General features: G+C 37.7%; 1 protein-coding gene across 1 annotated transcript in view; it reads left to right on the top strand.

The window, feature by feature from the left end:
- Positions 1–2,323: 2,323 nt before the first annotated feature.
- Positions 2,324–25,426, top strand: part of LOC126704634 (probable aquaporin NIP-type) — a 28,479-nt gene continuing 5,376 nt past the window's right edge. The window contains exons 1-7 of the mRNA XM_050403671.1: positions 2,324–2,435; positions 4,017–4,156; positions 4,384–4,605; positions 5,184–5,253; positions 5,898–6,034; positions 7,759–7,820; positions 8,892–8,976. Coding sequence (XP_050259628.1) covers positions 2,324–2,435; positions 4,017–4,156; positions 4,384–4,605; positions 5,184–5,253; positions 5,898–6,034; positions 7,759–7,820; positions 8,892–8,976 — 828 coding nt within the window. The remainder of the gene's footprint in view (positions 2,436–4,016; positions 4,157–4,383; positions 4,606–5,183; positions 5,254–5,897; positions 6,035–7,758; positions 7,821–8,891; positions 8,977–25,426) is intronic.

Below are 25,426 nucleotides of genomic sequence, written 5' to 3' on the forward strand. Positions count from 1 at the left end.
GTGTTAGGCACCCACTTTGCCCGATGAAACCGGTCTTCTAGACTATGGTGGTCAACATTCATATTACATCATCCAATATGTCAATCAATTTGTATGTTGAATTTAATGTGTAAGCATGTGATAAACCCTAATTCAATTTATTAAGTATGACGTTTGGATTAAAAAATGAACTCTAGTGAATATGTGTGGATAGTGATAACCTAAATTCAAGGATTTGAAAGAATTACTAAACAAACATGTTTTTCATATTTTTGATGTGGATTTAAGATTAAATCTAGTGATATGCATGAACATGTGATGAACAACTAAGAACATGTGAAGAACACATAAAAACAATTAAGAACATTCAAACATATTCAAGAGAATTATCATGCTTTAATCTTAAATTCTCATCATGACAATATAAGCAAACAGTTAGGGAAGGGGATTATACCTTCATGCAAGATCCATGTAATGGAGGAGGAGATTCTTGATGGAGGTCCTAAGGGTGGAGGAAAAGAAGAACTAGGAGAGGGAGAGTGAATCTCACTCAATACCTTGAGTCTCAGGAAGACCAAGATATGACAAGACTACTCAACTTCACTAGAGCTCAAGAGAAGAGAAGAGAGGGGGATTTTTTGTGTGCTTTGGAATGAAGGAGAGGGGGGTTTATATAGTAGTGGTGGAGGAAATATGAATGGAAAGCTATTTAATGAGAGTTGACAAGGAATCATGAACCTAGACCTCATTTTAGCCTTTGGGAAAATCTGGTGCATTAAATGGAAAGATTGGTGGGAGTGAGGAGCAAGCCAAAATTCGGTTTTCCCATAACTGCTGTCACAGCCTATAGAGCCAATTTTGAAAAATCATATCTGCCTCAATTCTGATCGGAATTGTCTCATTATTGTGCTCAAATTGAAGCCCTGGATGTCTAGTTTCTGGGAAAAATAACCTCATTCACAGATTCAAAATATTCTGAGAGATATCGATGAAATGGTGAGCAGAGGTCATTTGTTAGAAAATAGTTTCAGCACAATTAACACCAATAGGTCCCCAAATTAGCTCCCAATTAACATTAAATGGCTCCAATCACTCCCATTTCATACTTAATTGGTTCCAAATTTACTCTAATTAAAAGATAATTGAACAAATTACTCATTGAATAATTAATGTTTAACTATCTAGTTAATTAGGTATGTACAACCTTACCATAAAATGTAGTCCTAACCAACCAAATTATGACACATCATCGATATCAAATTGATTATACTTATAACCAATTGAAATAAATTGTTCATAATCACATATAGTCGGACTCAATTTGTGATAGTGCATCTCAGTCATTAAAACTTGATTTTGATGATAACTTTCAATCTAATGGTTCGATTAGGGCTCATGACCAGTCGATTCAATCGTTACAAAATCAATATCATTTTGGTGAAATGAGATTAAGGATCTAATGACCAGAATCAAGATGCATATTTCCAATGTGAAATTACCTTTTTACCCTCCACGTGAGGTTAAATACGGGTTGCAAAATAGGGTGTCAACAGGATGCAGTAAAAAAGAAACAAGTACAAAAATTGCAGCAGACCAAAGCCACCAGTTTGATCTTCCTTAGCTTTGGCATTTGAGCAAAGAAAAGTGTGACACTCAAAATGAGTCATGAATTATCAGAGCATGATAGTTGCTGATCAAGAAACAGGTCTTTAGGAGATCCCAAGTATTCTGAAACATTTGTAACATAATTTTTCAACCAGGAGGTGCTACGAGTCAACCATCCAGTCTAAGTTAGTTCTTGCATTTCAAGCATGCTTTTCCTTTCTTCATCCAGTAGTATATCTAGCCACCTCTTAGCCATGAAAACTTTGATAGCTTTAACTCCTTCCTTGACAACCTCCACTAGTGGGATTACAAGAGGATTTTGGTCCAGGTTGAGTTTGGTCAAATTATCAAGCGGACCAAATGTATCAGGAAGAGCATTTCCATCCGCTAACCCAACAAAAAAAAAAAAAAAAAAACCCAAATTTCAACACCCCACAACAAGAACCCAAACCCCCTGATCATAAAAAACATAGACATAAAAAGTTTGGAAAAACTGAATCCCTATGAAGCATTTCAACAAGCACTTTATGTGCCAACTAAAAAGAAATAACAAATTAGTACCTCTTTAGCACAAAAGTATTGCCTACATTGTGGTACAATGAAATTTAAGAGCGAAATCGAAAAAAATTCTCAAAACACAACAAAGAAATTAGGGTTTTATTTGATCCTTACCTTAAAAATCAAAAGATTTGATCCTTTAAGAAACCTTCAGCGGTTGGTAAATGGGGATACCGACGAGATGACAATGAAATTGATGGACATAAGGAACCCATTTGAAAAGAAGGAATCTGGATTTTTTAAGAGAACACCAGAGAGGGAGGACGAGAGAAGGCTGGAGAAGAGGAACCACAGTTTTTCTTTTTTCTTTTTGGCTTTTATATGTTTACTTAGTCTACTGGTAATAGGTTCCCACTAAACTAAAATTAACGGTTAAGATTAAAATAACATAGTTTAAATGGCTGAGATTTGTGTGGGTACCATACCCACTAAAAATATAGGGGGTACTGGAGAAGGACCCTATATTCGAATAGTGACATGTAAATCTATGAGAATTCACAAGCATGTATAGAAAAAAAAATTATAAGGTCAACAAAAATTCAAATATCTTCGGTTTTCCATGTAAAAATAAATATATATCACTTAAGTTCTATTTTATGTTTAAAATTTTTCTAGAGTATTGACAAAGCATATTTTCTTTAATGGTAGAATAGAAAATAAACATCATTATAATAAATGCATATTAATAATTACCTCAACTATCAAAATTCATATTAGAAAGAAAATCATATTTTGTTAAATTTTTTTTTGTTCATTATATGGATTACTAAATAGTTTATATATTTTTTGTTAAATTACTAACTAGTCTATATCTATGATCTATAATCTATATAATATGTATAAAATTGAAGACGTTTGACTTTTAGTTGACCATGTAATATTTTGCTACATAAGCTTGTAAATTCTAATAATTTTATATGTGTGTGTGGAAACTGGAAACTATCTATTTTAATGAAATGTGTAAATATAGGGAATTTGAATTCAATTAATATATATATTACAATACTCACATGGAAAAAATGTGAACTTTCAAACGTATATGTGGCAACATTTAAGAAGTCAACTAAATATAAATACAAATAAAGTTTTAAACACACAATAGTAATAATCAAATTTCATGTTTAGTGGGTTCTAGCTAGCTCGACTGGTAAAATCTCTAATGGTTGAATAGAAGATTTGGGTCATAGGTTGAAATTCTCTCCAAAAAAAAAAAAAAAAAAATTCATGTTTGGATTGAAATTCTTCAGAAACCTTCCATCAAAAAAAAGTTCCATATTTAGATGATTCTCAAAAACAAAAATTCCATGTTTAGAAAAAAAATCATATTTAATGTTGATCTTCCCCGTGAATGCATGAGCTACTTACTTGATCTATTACAGCATCATGCTAGGTCTGATCAAGCAAAAAATGTTGTGTTTATCCTTTTAGAACTAAAAGTAAAAGATAAATGTCTTGTAAGTTGTAACTCAGTTGGTAATTTTTTATATTTTCAATGGAAATATTTATTGTTCAAATTTCCTCACCCTCAAATATCAATGTATCCCAAAAAAAAAAAAAAAACAAAAAATTAAAGCCAATTCCAATTATAGGGTAAATTGACTAAATTCCACTTTTAACACGTTTTTTGCAAATAAAAAAAAAATGAAATTCTATTAATTAATTATTAATTACCATTTAAAATCAAGGGTGTATTTATTAATTAATCCATAGACCTGGCTGCTTTGCCACAACTAAATTTACGATTTTTTCTCCGAAGTATATCCAAATGAAAACATCCTTATCTTATCTTCAAAACCCCATTAAACCACTTCAGTCTACCTAAGTAGGGCAAACAACTTTCACTACTCTATGCTCTTCAAAATTTTCTTTCTCAGGAGATTGTAACTTTCTTTTCATAACAATGACCAGAATAACTGTTGATCACGTAGAAGAGGAATTTACAAAGACCACAGACAAAACCAATTGTGTCTTTGGCCTTTGCTCATCACCTTCAACAGTAACCATCGCACAAAAGGTATAGTCAATAAAAAATAAGTGTTCCTCTTCCTCTCTCTTTTAAATGTGCATTTGTATAAACTGTTGCAAAAAAATATTTTGGCTTTAAAATAAACTTTTGTAAATAAAGTATAAGGAGTTGTTGTTGCTGTTATGAAACAGTGGTTTGAGTTTTAAAAACTTACTTTTAGGCTCTCTAATTGTCTAACGAAATTGAGTGTCTCCATATTGCTAGATTATTTGCAGTTGATTGCAGAAGTCATTGGTATGTATTTTGTGATATTTGCTGGTTGTGGATCAATTGTTGTGAATAAGATCTATGGGTCAGTCACATTTCCAGGCATATGTGTAACGTGGGGTTTGATTGTCATGGTCATGATTTATTCTGTTGGGCATATCTCTGGGGCTCACTTTAATCCGGCAGTCACTATCACTTTCGCCATCTTTTGCCGATTCCCTTACAAGCAGGTCAGTCTTCTTATCAATGGCCCACCCTAATATTATAGAGGAATAAAAATTCTATGTTCTAGATTATACTCCAAGTAGAATTTATGCTCTATTAATCACAGTCCATACATTATAAAGTAAACAAAGTTATAAAAAATAAAAAATAGATATAGAAATATAATGCATTTTTTTGTAAATTCGGAAGAGTTAATTGAGCCACAAGACTCTTGACTAACATACTACAATTGGTGGACTATAAAATTTTTGCAATGAGTTCACACACCCGGGGGACTTTTATTTCTTTAAAACTGTATTCACTCATTGTTATAAAAAGGAATGTATTAACTATTTTTCTTGCAAATTAAAATTGCTTCCTATATAAATCAAACATTTAGGCCACAAGAATTCACCCACATTTCCTAGTTATAGTATATAGACCATGCCAATTTTTTCTCATCCCCCAATTCAAATTCTAATATATTGTAAATGCTTAGAAGTAATTGACAGTAATAGTATTTTTCCTCTAAATGTGATAGGGAACAAATGTCACAATATTTGCTATAAATACATAGTACATGATTTGCCATTGTATTCTGCAGGTTCCTCTATACATTGTAGCTCAACTAATGGGATCAATTCTTGCTAGTGGCACTTTGGCTCTAGTGTTTGATGTAACCCCTAATTAGGGGTGTCCAAGCAACCCGTTCACCCGACCAAACCGAGAAACCCGCCCGGACCGACCCGCTCGCCGCCCGACCCGACGACTCTGGCGGTCGGCCGCGGGTCTCAATCCTCCAAACCCGATTCCGGCGGGTCGAGTGGCGGGTTTTCTCCTCTAAAACCGTAGCCACCCGACCCGCCCGACCACCACTTCAGATGAAAGCCTCCTCCGTTCAGATCCGTCGATGATTTGCCATCTTTCACTTAGACCGGTGACGATTTTGCTCAGATCTACTTAGATCCGACAATTTTTGGCTCAGATCCGGCGATATTTTTCAAAACATCGCTCAGATCGGTGACGTTAAGCTCGGATCGGTGGCATTTAAGCTCAGATCGGTAACTTTGGCTTAGATCCGGCGATGTTTAAGCTCTGATCGGTGAGGTTTCGCTCTCCTTCGACCAAATCCGACGACGGTTCGTTCTTCTCCGCTTGTCGCCGCCGTTCGTCGGTTTCAACTGAACCGACCGATCGTTTTTTAGAATCCGATCCGACTCGACCCATGGTGATCGGCGGTCGGTTGCGGGTCTGATTCTCTCCCACCCGACCTGAGCGGGTCGAGTCCGGGTTGGGCACAAACCCGACCCGGCCCGACCCGTGGACACCCCTACCCCTAATGCTTACTTTGGAACTGTACCAATTGGATCGAACTGTCAATCCCTAGTTCTGGAAATTGTGATATCCTTCCTCTTGTTGTTTGTCATCTCTGGTGTTGGCACAGACGACAGAGCAGTATGTACTCCAAATACACCTTAATATTTGGGGAAAATTACACTTTACCACCCTAAACTATACCCCATTTTACACTTACCACCCTAAATTATGGGAATGAACACTTACCCCACTAAACTATTAACAATGTAACACTTTGCACCCCACTATCCATTTGTCAGTTAAGTTTGACAGAAACCAAGTCAAAGACCAAAATACCCCTATGTCAAGGACCAAAATACCCTTGTCATTCTCAGTCAAACATGAAGCTCTCTAGTCTCTCCCACTCTGTTTCATCGATTAAAAAAAAAACCAACGGAAGAAGATAAGAAAATACAAACAAAAATTTGAAACAATCAAAACCTGTAAATAATTCAGAACCATTTGATGAGATGCATAGAATCTAAAGAGTCCAGCCAAAAAATATGCAAGGACCCACCATCTTCACCGTTTCCTTAAGGTCCTTTGGCACCAGCAAAAAATAAAAACTTAAACTTATAAATTGAGATGAACATCAAACCCAGAAATTTACATGAAATCCAAAAAATGAAATGAACATCGAACCCAAAAATTAATATCAAACAACAAACCCAGAAAAATTACTTCAAACCTGCAAATTTACAACCCAGAAATAAACATAAAGAGAGATCAAGCAACAAACCCACTGAGATGAACAACCCAGAACCCAGAAGCAGCTCCTTATTTCAGTCATCAACAAACCCAGACCCCATAATCTCTGCTTCGGTCATCCACTTCGTCAATGGCCAGATCTGAAACGTCACACCGAGTTTAATCCCACCCATTCTTTTAGACCCCTCCACTAGTGTTAATACCCTTTCTCTCACCACCGAGTCACTGAATTGCAAGGCCAACAATGATGGCTTTCGTGACTCGATTTCAACGAGCTCGATCTGGGCTCACCCATTTCATGGCTTTCATCTCTTCAGAAGCGCCACTTAAGACCCACAACCAGCAGCGTGATCAACTGTCATCAACGTGGACTGGGCAGCACCATTGGGAGCGGAGAAAGATTAAAAGAGGGAGAGAGATTGAACCTAAGAGAAATTTGAGAGAGTTCAAAATTGTGTTTTTGTTGAGGGGCATTTAGGGAATTTAGGGCTTCCACTGTAATTTCAGTCCCATCTTAACAGCTCATTAAACGGTGGGGTGCAAAGTGTTACATTAGCAATAGTTTAGGGGGGTAAGTGTGCATTCCTATAGTTTAGGGTGGCAAGTGTAATATGATGTATAGTTTAGGGTGGTAAAGTGTAATTTTTCCTAATATTTGTTACTTTACACACTGTAATTTCATTTTTCATACATAAAATACTAAACTTTTTTTTTCCTCAAACACATAAAATACTAATTAACTTATTAAGTGTATTTAGCGTAATAGTGACAACATGTCAACTCAACAGTTATGAAGAATATTATATTTGTGATATTACTCATTTTCTAAGCCTCAAAATAGAGGATGAGAAAAAAACTTCAAGTTGATGAAAACTACTTTTAATTGACCATTCCCCCCACCCTACCCCTCCTTTTTTTTATTATCTAAGTGTCGCATTTGGTAAATGCGCTTTTCTTTAGCGTTTTAACTTATTTGCTTATAAACAGTTTTTTTATTTTTTATTTTTTCTCCGTACAACTACATTTTAATCAACTTTCAAGTTATAAAAAAAAAAAAATCAAACACGTTAGTAAGTCAATAAATTCCATTTATTTTTTATTTTTTTGTTTGACAGACAGGTGAACTAGGAGGGATTGTCACTGGAATGACTATACTATTGAATGTTTTAGTTGCAGGGTAATTCTCTATTCTTTGATAATGAGTAATTATATACTATTAAATGTCTTCGTTGATGGGTAATTCTTTATTATGTGATAATTAACAATGATAATACTATTAATTGTCACGAAAAAGTTTTCAGTTGTAAATGTTTGTTCCTTAAGTAAACTAAGACCCTTATTTCTAATTGGAACGTAAAGTCCCATATTTTTAATTGGAAAGGACTTTACCCTGAAAATTTGATTTTCTTCAAAAGAATTTCCTGGTTTATAAAGGCTTGTTTAGTAAGAGATTTTTAGTAATGTTGTTTGTATTTTTTGGAAATACGTATGAATGAAAAAGTGTGTGAAAATTCGTGTAATGTTGTTTAAACACTGAAAACTGTTGTTTAAATAACGGTAACAAACAATCCCTAAATATTGCTTATGTTGTGTAACAAAAGAAAACATACACAAAAGAAAACTTCAAGTCTTCGACCAAAAACCACACAAAAATACTATTCTTAACATTTTTTTAAAATTTTTTTTTACTCCATGACTTGGCTGTTAAATGTTATGTCAACGTGGATATATCATAAAATTACTAGATTACATATATCATATTACTTACTTTGATGTGTGTCCTAAATTTACAGGTTTTGAATTTTTTTAATTTATTTTTGCATCCTTAGCCTATTTTATAATATAGGAGTACCATATAAAACCGAATACTTTAAGTTTTTATTGACTTTATAATATTGTGCCATATAAACTTTTGAAACCTCAAAATTTAACAAAGATTTTATTCTTATAACGTAACCACAATTTCGGAATTTTTTTCATTTAACTATTTTCAATAATAAAAGTAAGAAAGTAACCAAGCTGATTTGATTCCATTCATAGTCGGTTTGTCACAACTCACAAGATTTTTTTCTTTTAAAGTTTTTACTTCTTCGTTTATATCAAAATTTTGAAACCTTGGTAGACTTTAACTAACATTCAAAAAAAAAGAAAAAAAAAAGTAATCAGTAAAAAGCTGCTTCTGTGTTCTAAACAGCAAACACACAATGATTGCTCTATGCTAACACAATTTAGAACAAAATGTTTGCAGGCCAATTTCAGGAGCTTCAATGAATCCAGCAAGGAGCATTGGGCCTGCTGTTGTAAAACATGTCTATAAAGGATTATGGGTCTATATAGTTGGGCCAATTATTGGAGCAATTGCTGGATCATTTGCCTATAATAATTGCTGGAGCAATTATTGAAAAATGCTATGCTATACTATTATACCATCTCAAAAAACCACTTTATTACTTATACCATCCCATTTTACAATACTTCTCACATCCTAAAACTCTATTCTTATTAAAATATTATTCTTTAATCTTTTTTTATTATTTCTTTTTAACCAATATTTTTTTTTCAGTTCCACTTTCCTAGGCTTTCCAACCGTTTTTTTTTTTTTTTTTTCCCTCAGCCTCCCTCAACCTCTAGCACCAGTTCATCTCACAGAACCACACACACAGACCCATCAACAGAGCCACACACAGCCACACACACAAATCATCAAACCAGAGCCAACAACGACCACCACACCCACCACCCAAGCCACCGATCAGAAACCACATCGCCGATTTGAAACCCACCGGGGCAAACCCATTCAAAAAATATCATCACCGGAGCTACCAATGATCCACCCAACCGATCAACAAATCTACCGTTTCAAACTGATCCACCCACCGATCAACCCAACCGATCCACCCACCAAACCCAGCTCGCCGATCGAAGATGAAAGATGAGAGAGAGGCCGTGTGAAGCTTCGCTGATCCACGACCCAAACCCCGGAACCAACCACGACCCACAACCCCTTTAAGCACCGATCACAGCCAGAAAAAAAAAAAAAAAAAAAAAAAAAAAAAAAAAAAAAAAAAAAAAAAAAAAAAATCACAACCACCACAGTGACCCACGACCCAAACACCGGACCCACAACCCAAGCACCAGACCCAACCACGACCCACAACCCCTTTTAAGCACCGGTCACAACCAAAAACCACAGCCACCACACCCACACCGTCACCCATGACCCAAACACCGGACCCAACAGAGAAGGAAGAGAGAGCAGAGGTTGTATTTGGGTCCGTAGAGAGGAAAGAGTAAAGATGGAGAAAAGAGAAGAGAAGGAAGAGAGAGAAAAGAATTGTGGGTTGTGAGAAAAAATCAGACTGAATAAAATATATATATATATATATATATTTTTTTTTTTTTAACATTCTGCTACAGTACAATTCTAAGTTTAGAATTGTACTGTAGCACTATTGCAAAATTTTTTGCAATAGTGTGGTTTAGCATTGTTTGATGCAAGTGGTTTTGTCCTCTAAAATGTCAAAAATGCCTTAAATATGGCTTTAGCATTTTTCAATGCTAGTGCTCTAAGGACTTAGTTCGGAGTGGGTCATTCCTCAGAGGTACTTCAGTTAAATAAGTGCAGAGAAAATCAACGAAGACAATTTTGATGTGTGTGACTATGAATGGTGAAGAAAAAAACAATGGATTCATGTCAACGTGATAGACAGTTACTCACAATTTGCCTCGTCCGAGTTATGACAAAATTGTGATCCAAGTTAAAATAACTTAGAATTACATTGCTACTTTCAATAACTCAGAATTACATTGCTACTCACGGTTTTGTTAGATGTAAATTAAAGGGCTGATTATTAAAATAGATTTTGGATTTGTGAATTAAACCAAGGCCCGGCCATTCGGTTTGAGTTCAGCCATGGTAATTTTCTTCCACTTCGTTTTCTCAAGGATTTTAATTTTTTGTGTTTTTAATGTTGATAGACTTATTTTTCTTTATATGAATGACCTTCTGCTCATGGTCTTTTTTTTTTTTTTTAAAGAGTGTTCAACTTACCTCGAGTGCTCTTGTGCAATAGAAATGACATGGACACGACATGTATTCTAAAACAGCCATGTGTTGGCATTATGTCTCATACAATGCATTGGAGTACTAGACGAAAACCACACCCAAAATGAGAAAAAATTTATATGTCAAAATTGTTTTATTATATTTCAGTATTCAAATAATCAATGAGATGGAGTACATATATAGAACAGTAACACTCCAATTACAACAATTTTCATAATATCTTTCACAACAACTGAGTTGACAAGTTGGTCCTCATTTGGGCCAACTATTGACATCAATTCATCATTTGACATTAACAACTTACCACCTCGATAATTATTTATTATGAAATATTTTGTGAAATTGTAATAATTCAAAAGATATTGTGTGTGTGTATATATATATTATTATTTATTTTTGAGGATCAAGAGATATTGTATATAGAACTAAATAAATGAATATGTGTAAGTGATTATTCATATGTAAATCCCTTTGATCCTGTATTAATTGGGATAGGACGGACACGAGCAAATTTTATTTGTAAAAATATTTCTAAAAAGGAAATATTCATTTGAGATTTGCACTAAAGAATTTTCTATCATTGACTTATTTTCTTGAAAATAATTTTCTAAATGCTATTTAGTTATGTTATTTGCCACACATTGAATTATCTTATTACAAGAGTGATTCTAATTGCAAAGTGCACAAAACATGAAACTGTAATCTGTAAAGGCCACAGTTTCCATATGCATTGGCCAATCGCAAATCATCATTTTATAATTATATCGAATTTGATAAGGATGTGATGTAAAACCTATGAATTACACCATGCAATAAGAGCGGAAGACAGCAACGTTGGCTTTGTTGGTAGATAACTTTGGAGATCTACAGAATTTGGGGGTGGATAATACTTTATCTAGTGAATTGCTAGTATATACCCAAACACATCTCATCTTATCTTTCAAATTAAGAAACTAGAAACATGAAAAGTTCTCTCTAGATTCTTGCATTTTGTCTTTAGCTTTCATAAAGAGTGTACTTATAGCCATTAATTCATCTAAGATTTGGCATGCACGTGGCATCATAATCTAACAAAATTAGAAATCAATATAATCATTTATTAAAAAAAAAAAAAAAGAGCAACATACTCGTAAGTTGTGAATGAAGATGAGGATTAAAAATTATCAGACTTGCCTTGCATTTAAAATTTTGATGTCTGATCAGTGATTCTTGTAATGCCATATTAGTCAAAGCAAGGGGTGGAATTAAATTGTTTCTTTTATTGTCAGAAAATAAATTACCTATTATCATATTTTTTTTATTTAAATTGGAAAAAAAAATTTGTGGAAGGAGAGTGTGGCAAGTTGGAGGTATTTTGCTATGGACTTGGTATGGATCCAATTATTTTATGCACTAGAAGTCTAGACCCAATTTTTGCCATTTTGCTATTCCTAATGAGGTGGTTTTGATAGAAATGAAGTTTTAAGGATAAAAGAAAAATGGGGAGAGAGAGAGAGAGCAAGTAAATGGGAGAGAGTAATAAAATATATTCAAAAAATATATAAAAAATTAACATATATAATTTAAATATACTAAATACAAATATATATAAACACATTAGAGATGGGGCAAAAGAAGTTAAGGCAGGTTGAGCAAAACCTGTCCTCACATAGTCTTGTCTTCAAGAAAAGGAAAATCCACTTGAGGCAATGTAGGGCTAGAGATTTTTGCCATCCTTAGTTTGTGTTTTTTTAAATACACACATTTTTTCACTTATGTTTGCTTTAATAAATTACACCATTTACTTAACTATAAATGGACTTTAAAATTTCCACTTATTCATAGCATTACAATTATTGTTGGAAGTTGATAGTGACAAAGGGATGAGAGAGAAAAAAGCAAAATTAAGAACTAACATGATTTGGCTTGATGGCTTACATTCATACATAAATGTCCTTGAGCTACTACATCTTTAATATATGAATTATTCCAATCACAGATATATTCATACATAAATGTCCATGAAGTTAGTAGCTTATTTGTTAAAGGGAAATGTTAACCAATGCTCTACCTATTTTTAGAAACATTTTTATTCAGAGAATGATAAAATAATAAATGTTGTTGACAACTTTTTATATCTCCCGTAAAAGTGGTGTCGAAACTTTCCTGCTTTGTCATGGGTTCCAGTTAGCTCAACTGGTAAATTTTTTTATGGTTGAATAAGAGATCTAAGGTTCAATTCTCGCCTACATAAAAAACCGATTGGTGTCTTGGTCTAATGATAAAGAGTTATTGTCAGGAGCAGCAATAAATTGAAACTCTCTTTGGAAAAAAAAAAAAAAAAAAAAGTGAGACAAAAGTTTTAGTTTTTTTTTTTTTTTTTTTTTTTAAAAAAAAAAATCAATTTATTCAGAAGGTGATTAAAAAGTATACTAAAAAAAAAAAAAAGTGAGACAAAAGTCTTAGTTTTTTTATTTAATCAATTTATTCAGAAGGTGATTAAAAAGTAAACTAAAAAAAAAAAAAAGTGAGACAAAAGTCTTAGTTTTTTTTTTTAATCAATTTATTCAAAAGGTGATTAAAAAGTAAACTAAAAAAATAATATTAAAAGAAAAAAGAAAAAATCAAGCTAAAAGCATGCTGTGAAAGGTCATTGTCTAATGTAATTGAAAATTGAAAAAAAAATAATTAAAAGATTAACTATTTAATTGAAGGAAAGAAAAGGTGATTGGCCCTCCATATCTGAGCGCATGAGTGACGCATCCCCAACCTCAGAGTCCGGCAGCCCTTACTTTTAAGTCATCACAAATCTGATGCGGCAAGATATTAGTGGTGGGTGTAAATATATAGCTTTACACCAAATTCTTATTAAATTTAAAATCTTTTATAATTATTTATGTAGTGAATTTCTAGTATCTATATACCCAATCATATCTCATCTTATCTTCAAATTAAGGAACTAGAGCATCCACAGCAGTGGAGCTAAAAATTTAGCTTTTTAACTCCATCAAAAGTTACTTTATCTATTATACCTACACATATACTACAGCAGTGGATCTATTTTAGCTATCAACGCAACAAAATAATATAAACATCACAATAAAATAATATATCCCTACAATAAAATAATATACCACCTACAATAAAATAATATATCCCATGCCCCAAAAAAACAACCCAGCACCGTCCACAACCACCTTTACCATCAGCCACACCCGCAACCTCCACTGTCACCACCACCAGCAGACACAACCAAACCCACCAAAAAAAAAAAAAAAAAAAAAAACCAAACACCGTACCACCAAACCATAGCCACAACAACCACCATTGCCACCACCACAGCCATCAAACCCATAGAAGAAAACAAAAATCAAACATCATTCCCACATGAAAATACATTAAAAAAAAAAAAAAAAACAAACAAACAAAATCAATCACAGCAAAGAGAATGGCGTGGGTCTGATCGAAGGACTAGGCGGAGGCGTTGATCGGCGGAGTGGGGAGGATTGGGCGGCGTGGGTCTGATCGGAGGATTGGGCGGAGGCGTGGATCGGCGACTGGGGGCTTGGGTCGGTGACGTTGAGGTCGGCGGAGGGATGCGGACTGGGCGATGGGGCTTGGGGAGATCGGCGATGGGGCTTGGCGTGGGTTGGCGAGCTGGGTCGGTGGAACAGGTCGGTGGTGAGGGAGCTGGGCGGCGAGCTGAGGGATGAGGGAGATGAGGGAGGCCGGCGAGAGCTAGAGAGGAAAAGAAAATTTACCGGCGAGCTGAGAGCTAGAGAGAAAACAAATGACTGGCAAGCTGAGGGATGAGGGAGGCCGGCGAGCTGAGGGATGAGGGAGGCCGGTGAGCTGGAGAGAGAAAAAAAATTTTGAGGAAGAAAGAAGAATGAAGAGAAGCCGGAGAGAGAGAGAGAGAGAGAGAGAGAGAGAGAGAGAAGGATAAGACTATTTTAATCAAAGAGGAGAGAGAGATGTAATAAATTTTTTTTTTTTTTTTTTTTAGCTTTGAGCTACAGTGCACATCTATTTTTAGATGTGCACTGTAGCTGAGGAGCTAAATCTTTTAGATTTAGCTCCACTGCTGTGTAATGGTTTTTGGGTATAAAGGAGCTAAAAAATAGCATAATATCTATATAGCACCACCACTATGAGTGCTCTAAACATGGAAAGTTCTCTCTAGATTCTTGCATTTTGTCTTTAACTTTCATAATGAGTGTACTTATAGTTATTTATTCATCCAAGATTTGGCATACACGTGGCATCATAATCTAAAAAAATTAGAAATCAATGTAATCATTTATTAAAAAAAAGCAACATAATGGTAAGTTGTGAATGAAGATGAGGATTAAAAATCATGAGACCTGCCTTACTGCTTAGTGCATTTAAAATTTTGATGTCTGATCAGTGATTCTTATAATGCCATATCAGTCAAAGCAAGGGGTGGAATTAAATTGTTTCTTTAATTGTCAGAAAAGAAATTACTCCATTATGATTCTCCTTTTTATTATGAGTTTAAATTCAGTCCGGAGCTGGCGTAAAACACTGCTTTTACGCCAGCCAATGAAAATATGCCACATCGTTATTTGATTTTTTCTTGTGTTTCATCTCCCTCCTCTCACAGACCCACTTATCTTCTTCTTTAGATTTTCTCACTCTCCGTTCCCTAGTGTTAACTCTTTCTTCTAGCCCTTTTTTTTTTCTTTTCCATACCATCAAATCCATTGCTTTCCTTCTCTTGTGTACTCATCTTCCCTGCACTGATCCATGCATCAACACAGTGCCAGTGGGCATTAAATCTAAAAATTTCAGACAGAAACAAGTTGAAGGAAAAGAAAAGTAACACCATAACTTAGTCCGGCCGAAGCTTGCATTTTGGTCGGTATTCACCGAAACGCACCAAAATAGCCGAAACACCCTGAATTGGGCCGAAATTTGTTCTGGAATTTGTTCTAATGGGTTTTGTTTGTCAGAATGGGTTTGTCTAGAACACCCTGCTCAGCATAAGCAGATACAATTATATCTCACGTGACCAAATTTCTATCAAGCATTTCATCAAACACATTCTGTGCATCCACGAGACTCCCACAATCACAATACATTCGAAGAACACAATTCTCAAGAAACCCAATTGGGTCCTTCACTGTTCTTCGCAACCGGTCGTGAATCAATCTTCCATCAGACAAAGATCCCAACTTGGCACATGTTTCAAATATGCTTTTATACGAGTGGGGACTAACGGAAACACCAGCCTCGTCCATGAGTTTAAGAAATTCATGAACTTGTTTGAGCTTCCCTTGTTTGGGCAAAGAAATCAAGTGTACATTTTCAACTTGGCCTTGTTGGATTTGGTGGGTTTTCACCGAAGGAAAACTGCATTTGAGAGAGACCCATTGAGGGATTTGAGAGAAATTTGCAGATTTGATTGTTGTCTCTGAGAATTTGTCCTGAGCTACAACTGGAGAAGGAAGGGGAGGCAGCAAAAAGCTCTGGGCATTGATTGAAGACATTTTTACTCAAGTTAACAAAACCCGATTCCCCAAGTCCAAGGAAGAACGCAACACAGAAGAAATCGCCATGCTGCTAACTTGTTTCCATATTGGCCCAACTTCTTCAGGCAACTACTGTGCTACGATTTACGACTCCCTGTCCCTTAATAAATATGCTATTTGAGTTTAAATTCAGTCCGGAGCTGGCGTAAACAAAGAAGCAAAAAATTAGAATGTAGAGTAGCTCCTCTGACACATTCATAGCAATAAACAAACAAAACCCATTCTGACAAACAAAACCCATTAGAACAAATTCCAGAACTTCGGCTATTTTGGTGCGTTTCGGTGAATACCGACCAAAATGCAAGCTTCGGCCGGAATAAGTTATGATGTTACTTTTCTTTTCCTTCAACTTGTTTATGTCTGAAACTTTCAGATTTAATGCCCACTGGCACTGTATTGATGCATGGATCAGTGCAGGGAAGATGAGTACACAAGAGAAGGAAAGCAATGGATTTGATGGTATGGAAAAGAAAAAAAAAAAAAATGGGCTAGAAGAAAGAGTTAACGGAGGGAACGGAGAGAGAGATTCTAAAGAAGAAGATGAGTGGGTCTGTGAGAGGAGGGGGATGAAACACAAGAAAAAGTCAAATAACAACGTGGCATATTTTCATTGGCTGGCGTAAAAGCAATGTTTTACGCCAGCTCCGGACTGAATTTAAACTCTTTTATCATTTACCATGAGAGAATATAATCAGCCAGGAGTTGAATGCAAAATTAAGGTACTATGCTAAAAATAGAAAATGGGACAGTGTGCTCAAATTCAGGAGAAGTTCATCAAATTTAGAAATTAGAACCAGTTAAATGATACAACTCATTCAATGCATTGTAGATGGTGCACAACCGTCAAAATGCTAGTAAAGTGGGTCTTATTTAATAAAAAAATTAGATAAACTAGCTTCATCACATGCGCTTTGCACGTCCGATGAGGCTTTTTTTTTTTAGTGGTCTTATTTTGTAGCAAAAAAAAAAAGTGTTTTTATTTTGAAATTTTAATTTATAAGTGAGGCTTTTTTTTAGTGGTCCTATTTTGTGGCAAAAAAAAAACATGTTTTTATTTTATATATATAATTTTTATTTTGAAAATTTAATTTATAAGTGGATAAATCAATTTGAAAATCAACGGAAGAATGACCCTATTTTTTAGGCAATGTTTTAGTAGAAGTTAGAGTTGTATTTTTACCAAATTATCCTTTAGTTTTATCTCTTCTTAAATATAAAGGTGTAGGGGCATTTTTGAAATAAAAAAATGAGGAATCCAAACAGGAAAAGTCCCTTAAATAATAGTATAGATAAAAGAAAAAGACATAAAACTGATCTTACAGATTATTTTAATATTTTTTTTCTCTCTATAAAATTGGCCTACACTAAAAAAATGACATAAAATTACAAAAAAAAAAAAAATAGAAGACAAAATTGTAAAAAAAAGTCAAAAAATTGTTGTTAATGGGTACAATTGTTAACGGGCATCTTACTGTACCCGTTAACACAATCTTATATATAAAGCTAGTAAATAGTGACTAAAGCACTAGTATAGGCGTGCTAAATGCTAAAAGTTTAGCATTTAGCACACCAAAGGCAAAACATATCACCTTCAAGAAATGTGTCAATTGCTAAATAAATTTGGCATTTGTTATAGTGATGTTCTGTCACTAAATATACTTTGTTTGTTATTTAAACTTTCTGTCCATACAAAATATCTTTCTTAATTAAAAAGAGCAAATAAATTATATTTAAATAAAGTAGTAAAAGAATAAAATATGTAATTTAAAGTGTATTATAAAATAATGTATTAAAATAAATAAAGTAACTTTTTAATATATCAAAATAAATTTTTTTTTAAAAGAACGCTAGATGCTAATATTGACAAGTCAATCATTTTGTTAAAAGCAATGGCTCACTGGGAAAGAGATTTTGATTATTATCTCATTTTTTATCTTTTGGATGTGATGTAAAATGCAAACATTGCATCCTTTTTGTTAAAAAACACTATTATTTTTTTTAGGAAAATTCTAGTGCCACTATTTTGTGCACAACTCGCCCATGTGGCGAGTCGTTCATAAAATAGTGGCACCAGAACCACTCTCTTTTTTTTAAGAACGCTAGATGCTAGTATTGACAAGTCAATCATTTTGTTGAAAGCAATGGCTCACCAGGAAAGAGATTTGCAAACATTGCATTCCTTTTTGTTAAAAAGAAAGGGTCATGTCTGATTGGACTGAACCTTGAATTTTGTAAAGTGCACGAGTTCCTTAGAAAATCGATCATTTATAGGATGGTTGGTAGTGGTACATGCTAGGGATGAGAACAGGATAGGTGGTTGAATTAAGAGTGTCCTGTTCTTACCGTATTCATTCTATATAAAAAAATAAAAAAATAAAAAAAAATGGAAAAAATTTGTTGGACGAGAGTGCGGCAAGTTGGATGTATTTTGCTATGGACTTGGTTTGGATCCAATTCTTGTATGCACTGATCCAATTTTTGCCATTTTGCTATCCTTAAAAGAAAAATGGAAAGGATTCTCAAAAAAGAAAAAAGAAAAAAGAAAAATGGAAAGAGAAATCGTTAGAGAGAGAGTAAATGGGAGATAGTAATTTATATGCAAAAAAATGTATAAAAAATTAATATATATAATTTAAATATACTAAATACAAATATGTATATATAGGTTAGAGATGGGGCAAAAAAAGATAAGGTAGGGTGAGTAAAACCTATTCTCACATAGCCTTATCTTCAAGAAAAGGAAATTCCACTTGAGGCAATATAGGGCAAGAGATTTTTGCCATCCTTAGTTTGTGCTTTCTAAAAAAGCACATTTTTTCACTTATGTTCGCTTCAATAGATTACACCGTTTACTCAAATGTAAATGGACTTTAAAATTTACACTTATTCATAGCATTACAATTATTGTTGGAAGTTGAAAGTGACAAAAAGATGAGAGAGAAGAAAAGCGGAATAAAGAATTAACATGATTTGGTCTGATGGCTTACATTCATACATAAACGACCCTGAGCTATTACATCTTTAATATATGAATTATTCCAATTACATATATATTCATACATAAACATCCATGAGCTTAGTAGCTTATTTGTTATAGAGAGATGTTAACTAATGCCCTAATAATTTTTAGAAAGATTTTATTGAGAAAATAATAAAATAATAAATATTGTTGACAACTGTGGGGCCAGGGGGATCAGGGCCCGCGCCGAGGAGGTCGTGGGCCGAGGACGAATGATCATAGGCCGAAGTGTCAAGGGGAACAGCTGAGGACGGCCCTATCCTCGGCACTCCAGGATTTCAATGGGAAAAATAGCGTCTCGATGAAGGCTATCCCCGAACAGCCCCCTGAAGGGGATGTGGGTGGAATGGGGCCCACGTGGAGGTACAGTGCAAAATTGGATCAAGGAAAATACGTCCCCTCCGCATTAAATGTACCCGCCAGCGTCCTGGTCATGTTAATGAGAAAAGACGCTTGGACGGTGTGACTTCGATTATCGCAACTAACAGAAAGTAAGGGGGAACAGCTGATGGGACGGGTACAAAAGTAACGCACCTGCCTGACCAACAAGTGGAGGGCTAAGATCAACCAAGAATGACTATATAATGTAAAAGTTAGGGCGCCAAGAGAGCTGGCTGGGAAAAAAGGGCCAGAATCCAGAGCCTCCCAGCCCGCCTCCAGGAGAAAGACTCCTAGGGCGAAAACGGCTTAACCATATATGAACGTCACGAAAAACCCACCGTCCGGTGACCAAGGCCAAGCCTTTCAAACCCACGCTCTACAAATGATATTGTTTGGGCCTTTTTACGTGCGAGCCCAATATCGTTTTGGGTCGTTTCTAAATCGTGTCCTTACAATTGGCGCCGTCTGTGGGGAGGCTTGTGTGTTGGCATAGGGGGTAGATCGAGAGAGTTCCCTTGTCATTTCTAAACAGTTGGTTATAGAGTTCTAGTGTAAAGTTCCGCTAGGGGCTATGGTTCTTGATTAGGGGCTGCGCTTGGTAGCGTCAATTGCATGGATGGTTCTAGGGGCTTGACCGAGGAGATAATTCCCCTAGAGCCAAGGTCCCACTCCAAAAACTGAGTTTTGGACAGAACCAAGGCATTGCATGGTCCTCGGACTCAAGCGCCTATGGGGAAACCAACTACTTGGATGAGAAAACTGAGTTTTGGACAGAACCAAGGCATTGCATGGTCCTCGGACTCAAGCCTATGGGGAAACCAACTACTTGGATGAGAAAACTGAGTTTTGGACAGAACCAAGGCATTGCATGGTCCTCGGACTCAAGCCTATGGGGAAACCAACTACTTGGATGAGAAAACTGAGTTTTGGACAGAACCAAGGCATTGCATGGTCCACGGACTCAAGCCTATGGGGAAACCAACTACTTGGATGAGAAAACTGAGTTTTGGACAGAACCAAGGCATTGCATGGTCCTCGGACTCAAGCCTATGAGGAAACCAACTACTTGGATGAGAAAACTGAGTTTTGGACAGAACCAAGGCATTGCATGGTCCTCGGACTCAAGTCTATGGGGAAACCAACTACTTGGATGAGAAAACTGAGTTTTGGACAGAACCAAGGCATTGCATGGTCCACGGACTCAAGCCTATGGGGAAACCAACTACTTGGATGAGAAAACTGAGTTTTGGACAGAACCAAGGCATTGCATGGTCCTCGGACTCAAGCCTATGGGGAAACCAACTACTTGGATGAGAAAACTGAGTTTTGGACAGAACCAAGGCATTGCATGGTCCTCGGACTCAAGCCTATGGGGAAACCAACTACTTGGATGAGAAAACTGAGTTTTGGACAGAACCAAGGCATTGCATGGTCCACGGACTCAAGCCTATGTGGAAACCAACTACTTGGATGAGAAAACTGAGTTTTGGACAGAACCAAGGCATTGCATGGTCCTCGGACTCAAGCCTATGAGGAAACCAACTACTTGGATGAGAAAATCAAATTTTGGACAGAACCAAGGTATTGCATGGTCCACGGACTCAAGCCTATGGGGAAACCAACTACTTGGATGAGAAAACTGAGTTTTGGACAGAACTAAGGCATTGCATGGTCCTCGGACTCAAGCCTATGGGGAAACCAACTACTTGGATGAGAAAATCAAATTTTGGACAGAACCAAGGTATTGCATGGTCCTCGGACTCAAACCTATGGGGAAACCAACTACTTAAAAATCAAATTTTGGACAGAACCAAGGTATTGCATGGTCCTCGGACTCAAACCTATGGGGAAGCCAACTACTTTAAAGAAACCTGGATACTAAGCAGGGCCTAGCAACTACACGTGACATCTCGGATGATGCCTATATCTCCATTGAATGAAGCTCATAAATGAGTTCAAGGCTCTACAGGTGCAGGTAAGCTAACGTTTTGAAACATGATTCTAAATTTATCACATGCATAACTATTCATACGTGTTAAAGTAATTAGTTCAAAATTCATAAACAATAGTGAGTATCGACAAGGGCAACTAACAAGTAACCAAAAGGAAAAAGGAAGAAAATGATTTCATATATACATATTCAACATATTCAAACTACTAGTAGATTACAAAGTTTTCAAAATGGAAAAGAAACAAGTTAATCGTTAAACTAAAAACGGATACGAAGCCTGGCCAAGGTTTCTACTTCTTTAATTTTGCGTCAGCCACGTCCTGGGAAGGCGGAATAGGATCAGCTTCGACGCCCTGGAGGATAGTCCCTTCTGGGGAAGGCTGAACAGGGTCAGTGTCGGTAATCTTGGGGCCCACAGCAAGAGGAATTGCCTGTAGGGGCTGGGCAAGTATGGCTGGCTCCTCAGCATTAGGCATCTGAGTGCCAACCACGGGCTCAGCAACCTCTTTGGGTACCTCGGGATCCGTACGCTGAGATGTTTCTATCACATCCTGAAGTTCTCCCTCTTTGAGCGTCTCGCCAGGAGAGGCCCCGACTTGTGCGGTTTCCGACTGAGTGACCCCTTCCTCGGGTTGGTCGCTCACAGCCACGGAGCTGGTGGAGGTGGCCTCACGGATGGCTGCAGGGTAGAATATGTTCTCCGCTTTCCACAAATCGGATGAAGCATTCACCCCAGCTCGCTTCAAGGCCTCTTCCCAAACCTGGGAGCAGTAAAGTCTGCATACTCCAGGAATCTGGGCTTTAAGGATGGCTTGGGTTTCAGCTACCCCCGCATTGTAACCATCATCCTCAGCCGTTTCCTTGGCAGCCTCAGCCTCGTTTCTGGCAAACTCAGCCTCCTGCTTAGCCCTCATGGTTTCGTCACGAGTATACTCCACCACGCCTTTGTCATACTCTGCCGTGGCCAGCTTTTTACCCAAATCCTTGATCAGCTCTTTGGCTATTTGCAACTGATCCTCGGCTTCTAGTAGACGTTTTGTTTGGTCCGCGGCCTGTTTTTGGGCGCTAGCTAAGCCCGCCGAGGCACTATCCCTTTCGCGAATAGCAGCTGTTAGGTCAGCCTTGGCCTTGATGAGGTCCGCCTTAGAAGTTTGGAGAGTCTTCGCGGCCGTTAAGTGCTTGGTGCGTTCATCTTCGGTCGCCTTACTCTTATTATTCACTTCTTCCTCCATCCTGTAGGTGGCCTAGAGAGCCTGCCAAGGGAAATAAATGCATAATTAATGACAAACCAGAAGCGAGAGTTAATAAAGCTTTAGGTTTCGAGAAACCTTACCATGCCCAAGTACCTCTTAGTACTGAGGAAGACCTCCTGCATCCTCATTTTCCTCAATCCATCCATGTCGGTGGGAAGCAGCATGGCTCTCCCTAGTGCGTCCGCCACGTAGCCGCCCTCACCATCCCCAAGGTCCCTCATGGACGCAGTTTCTAGCGTTGTACCCCCATGAAGCATTGGGGTAGGAAGCCAGGCGCTTGGAGAGGACTGGGCCTCGACCCCCTTTCCCTTGCCTTGAAAGGTTTGGACTTCAGTCTCTTTACCCTTGCTTTGGTGCCCAATCTTCAGTTGTTTTGTACGCGGGGCTTCCTCCTTCTCCTTAGAAGGTTGCGATTTTCCCTCGTCCATGGTTTCCTTGCCCTTGGGGCTCCTCTTTCTCTTTGAATCAGTGCCTTCCGGCCGAGGAGGCAGAGATGGTTGGGAGGAAGCAGGAAGTTTGGGGCGGGGGGATTGTGGCTGTGACTTGGTGGAAGATGACCTAGTCTGGGCAATCTGGGGCCGAGGTGGTGGGGAAGGAGCATTGGGTTGTGGCGTTCCCTGTGAATCCTTCCCAGGCTGACTCTCGAGGAGTTCGAGTAAGGGGGTCAGGGGCATTCTCTTGAGTCCCATCTCGGCTTGAGAAGAGGTGCCTACCGACGACAATTCCACCTCGGACAAAGCTGGATCACCTATGTCACCAGGAGGATCCTCGGGTTGGTGGTCTAGGTCAAATATCCCAAAACCTTCCTCGGGCTGGTCTAGCTCACCCTCGTCCTTGGCTACGTGATGAGACGAGGAGGGGCCCACCGGTGGGATGTTCTCAGGGACAGATGGTTTCCGGGATATTAAAAATCCTTTCTCAACCACGGTAATTTTTGGAAGCCAAGGACGGCCGGCGCTGATCACGTGCCTTGCGTCTGCAAATGACTTCTAAACAGGAGGGTACCCTAGTATTTTGTGAGTGGCTCGGACTTGACCATCTCCATCATTTACGAAAACTGCCGCTTGTAGAACAGTCTCCAAGTCCGCCGGATTGACTAAGGAAAAATGCCGCTGATAGGCGTGTGGATCTACAAAAAGAAAAACATGCATGCATGGTTAGTTACTGAACAACATCAGCTTAGAATGGCGTAAAAGGTCATCGCCCTTCCATTCCCAATACCCCACCTAGTTATCCTTCAACTACGGGCCACGGATCGCCATCGTGCCATTCACCAGAGACGATAAGGAAATCCTTGTTTAATCCCTTGTTGGAATCAGGGAGGCACTGGATTAGTCGAACCCTCTCGTCTCTCGTCTCTCGTCTTCATATAGTAGGTTTTCCCCTTCAAATTTTGGAGATTATAGCACCAATTCACGTCATGGTGGGTTAGTCTTAGCCCCATCTTTTCATTTAAAGCATCCACGCAACCCAGAATCCTAAACACGTTGTCGGCGCACTGAGTGGGGGCTAATCGGAAGTGCCTGAGGTAACCCCTCGTCACCGGCCCCATAGGGATTCTCATCCCCCCCTCTACAAAGGCGAGGACAGGAATTACTACCTCGCCCGTTTCCCTCTTATAGTGCCACTCCCCCATCTTACAATGCCTCAGACTTACGTTGGGAGGAATTTTGTAATCGGTGATGAACTTGTTCATCGCCTCCTCACTGTCGACTAATTTCCTCAGTCTCAGTCTCGGTTTAACCATTTCTATGATTTACTCAGCAAACACAACCAGCAACGGGAGAAGGAAGGGAACCAGAGAAAAATAAACCCAGAAAAGAAAAAGCACGAGTTAATGGAGGCAGGGAACTTACATAAAAGAGGAAAGGCGCTTCGGATAGGCTTTTTGTGCTGGAGATAGGCGTGAGTTTGGACGAAAGTTCAGATGAACCCAGAATATACGCACTGGAACTCTTAAGTGCAAAACTGAAGGGACAGATCCGTTCCAAAAAATCTCTTATACTTTCTAGGGTAACTGCACAAATTTTCCCGCCCATAAAGACCAAGGGATCACCACCGTTCGATCTTCATCACACCGTAGAATGTGGGAAACATAAAGCCGCCTGTATTTAATGAGGCCATGTTTCGCCTTCCAAGGGCTCTAGGAACGTGTCTAGGGCAGATAAAAAGTTTCGAAAACCGATAGGTGACAAGGATTGACAGGCATTGGCAGATATCTGATGTCATCAAAACCCTCCTATCCGTCTGAGGAGTCGGATAGCAGGATTTTGAGGGGCTATTGTGGGGCCAGGGGGATCAGGGCCCGCGCCGAGGAGGTCGTGGGCCGAGGACGAATGATCACAAGCCGAGGTGTCAAAGGGAACAACTGAGGATGGCCCTATCCTCGGCACTCCAGGATTTCAATGGGAAGAATAGCGTCTCTATGAAGGCTATCCCTGAACAGCCCCCTGAAGGGGATGTGGGTGGAATGGGGCCCACGTGGAGGTACAGTGCAAAATTGGATCAAGGAAAATACGTCCCCTCCGCATTAAATGTACCCGCCAGCGTCCTGGTCATGTTAATGAGAAAAGACGCTTGGA

Source organism: Quercus robur, chromosome 11 (assembly GCF_932294415.1).
Source record: "Quercus robur chromosome 11, dhQueRobu3.1, whole genome shotgun sequence".
In the NCBI taxonomy this organism is placed as follows: domain Eukaryota; kingdom Viridiplantae; phylum Streptophyta; class Magnoliopsida; order Fagales; family Fagaceae; genus Quercus; species Quercus robur.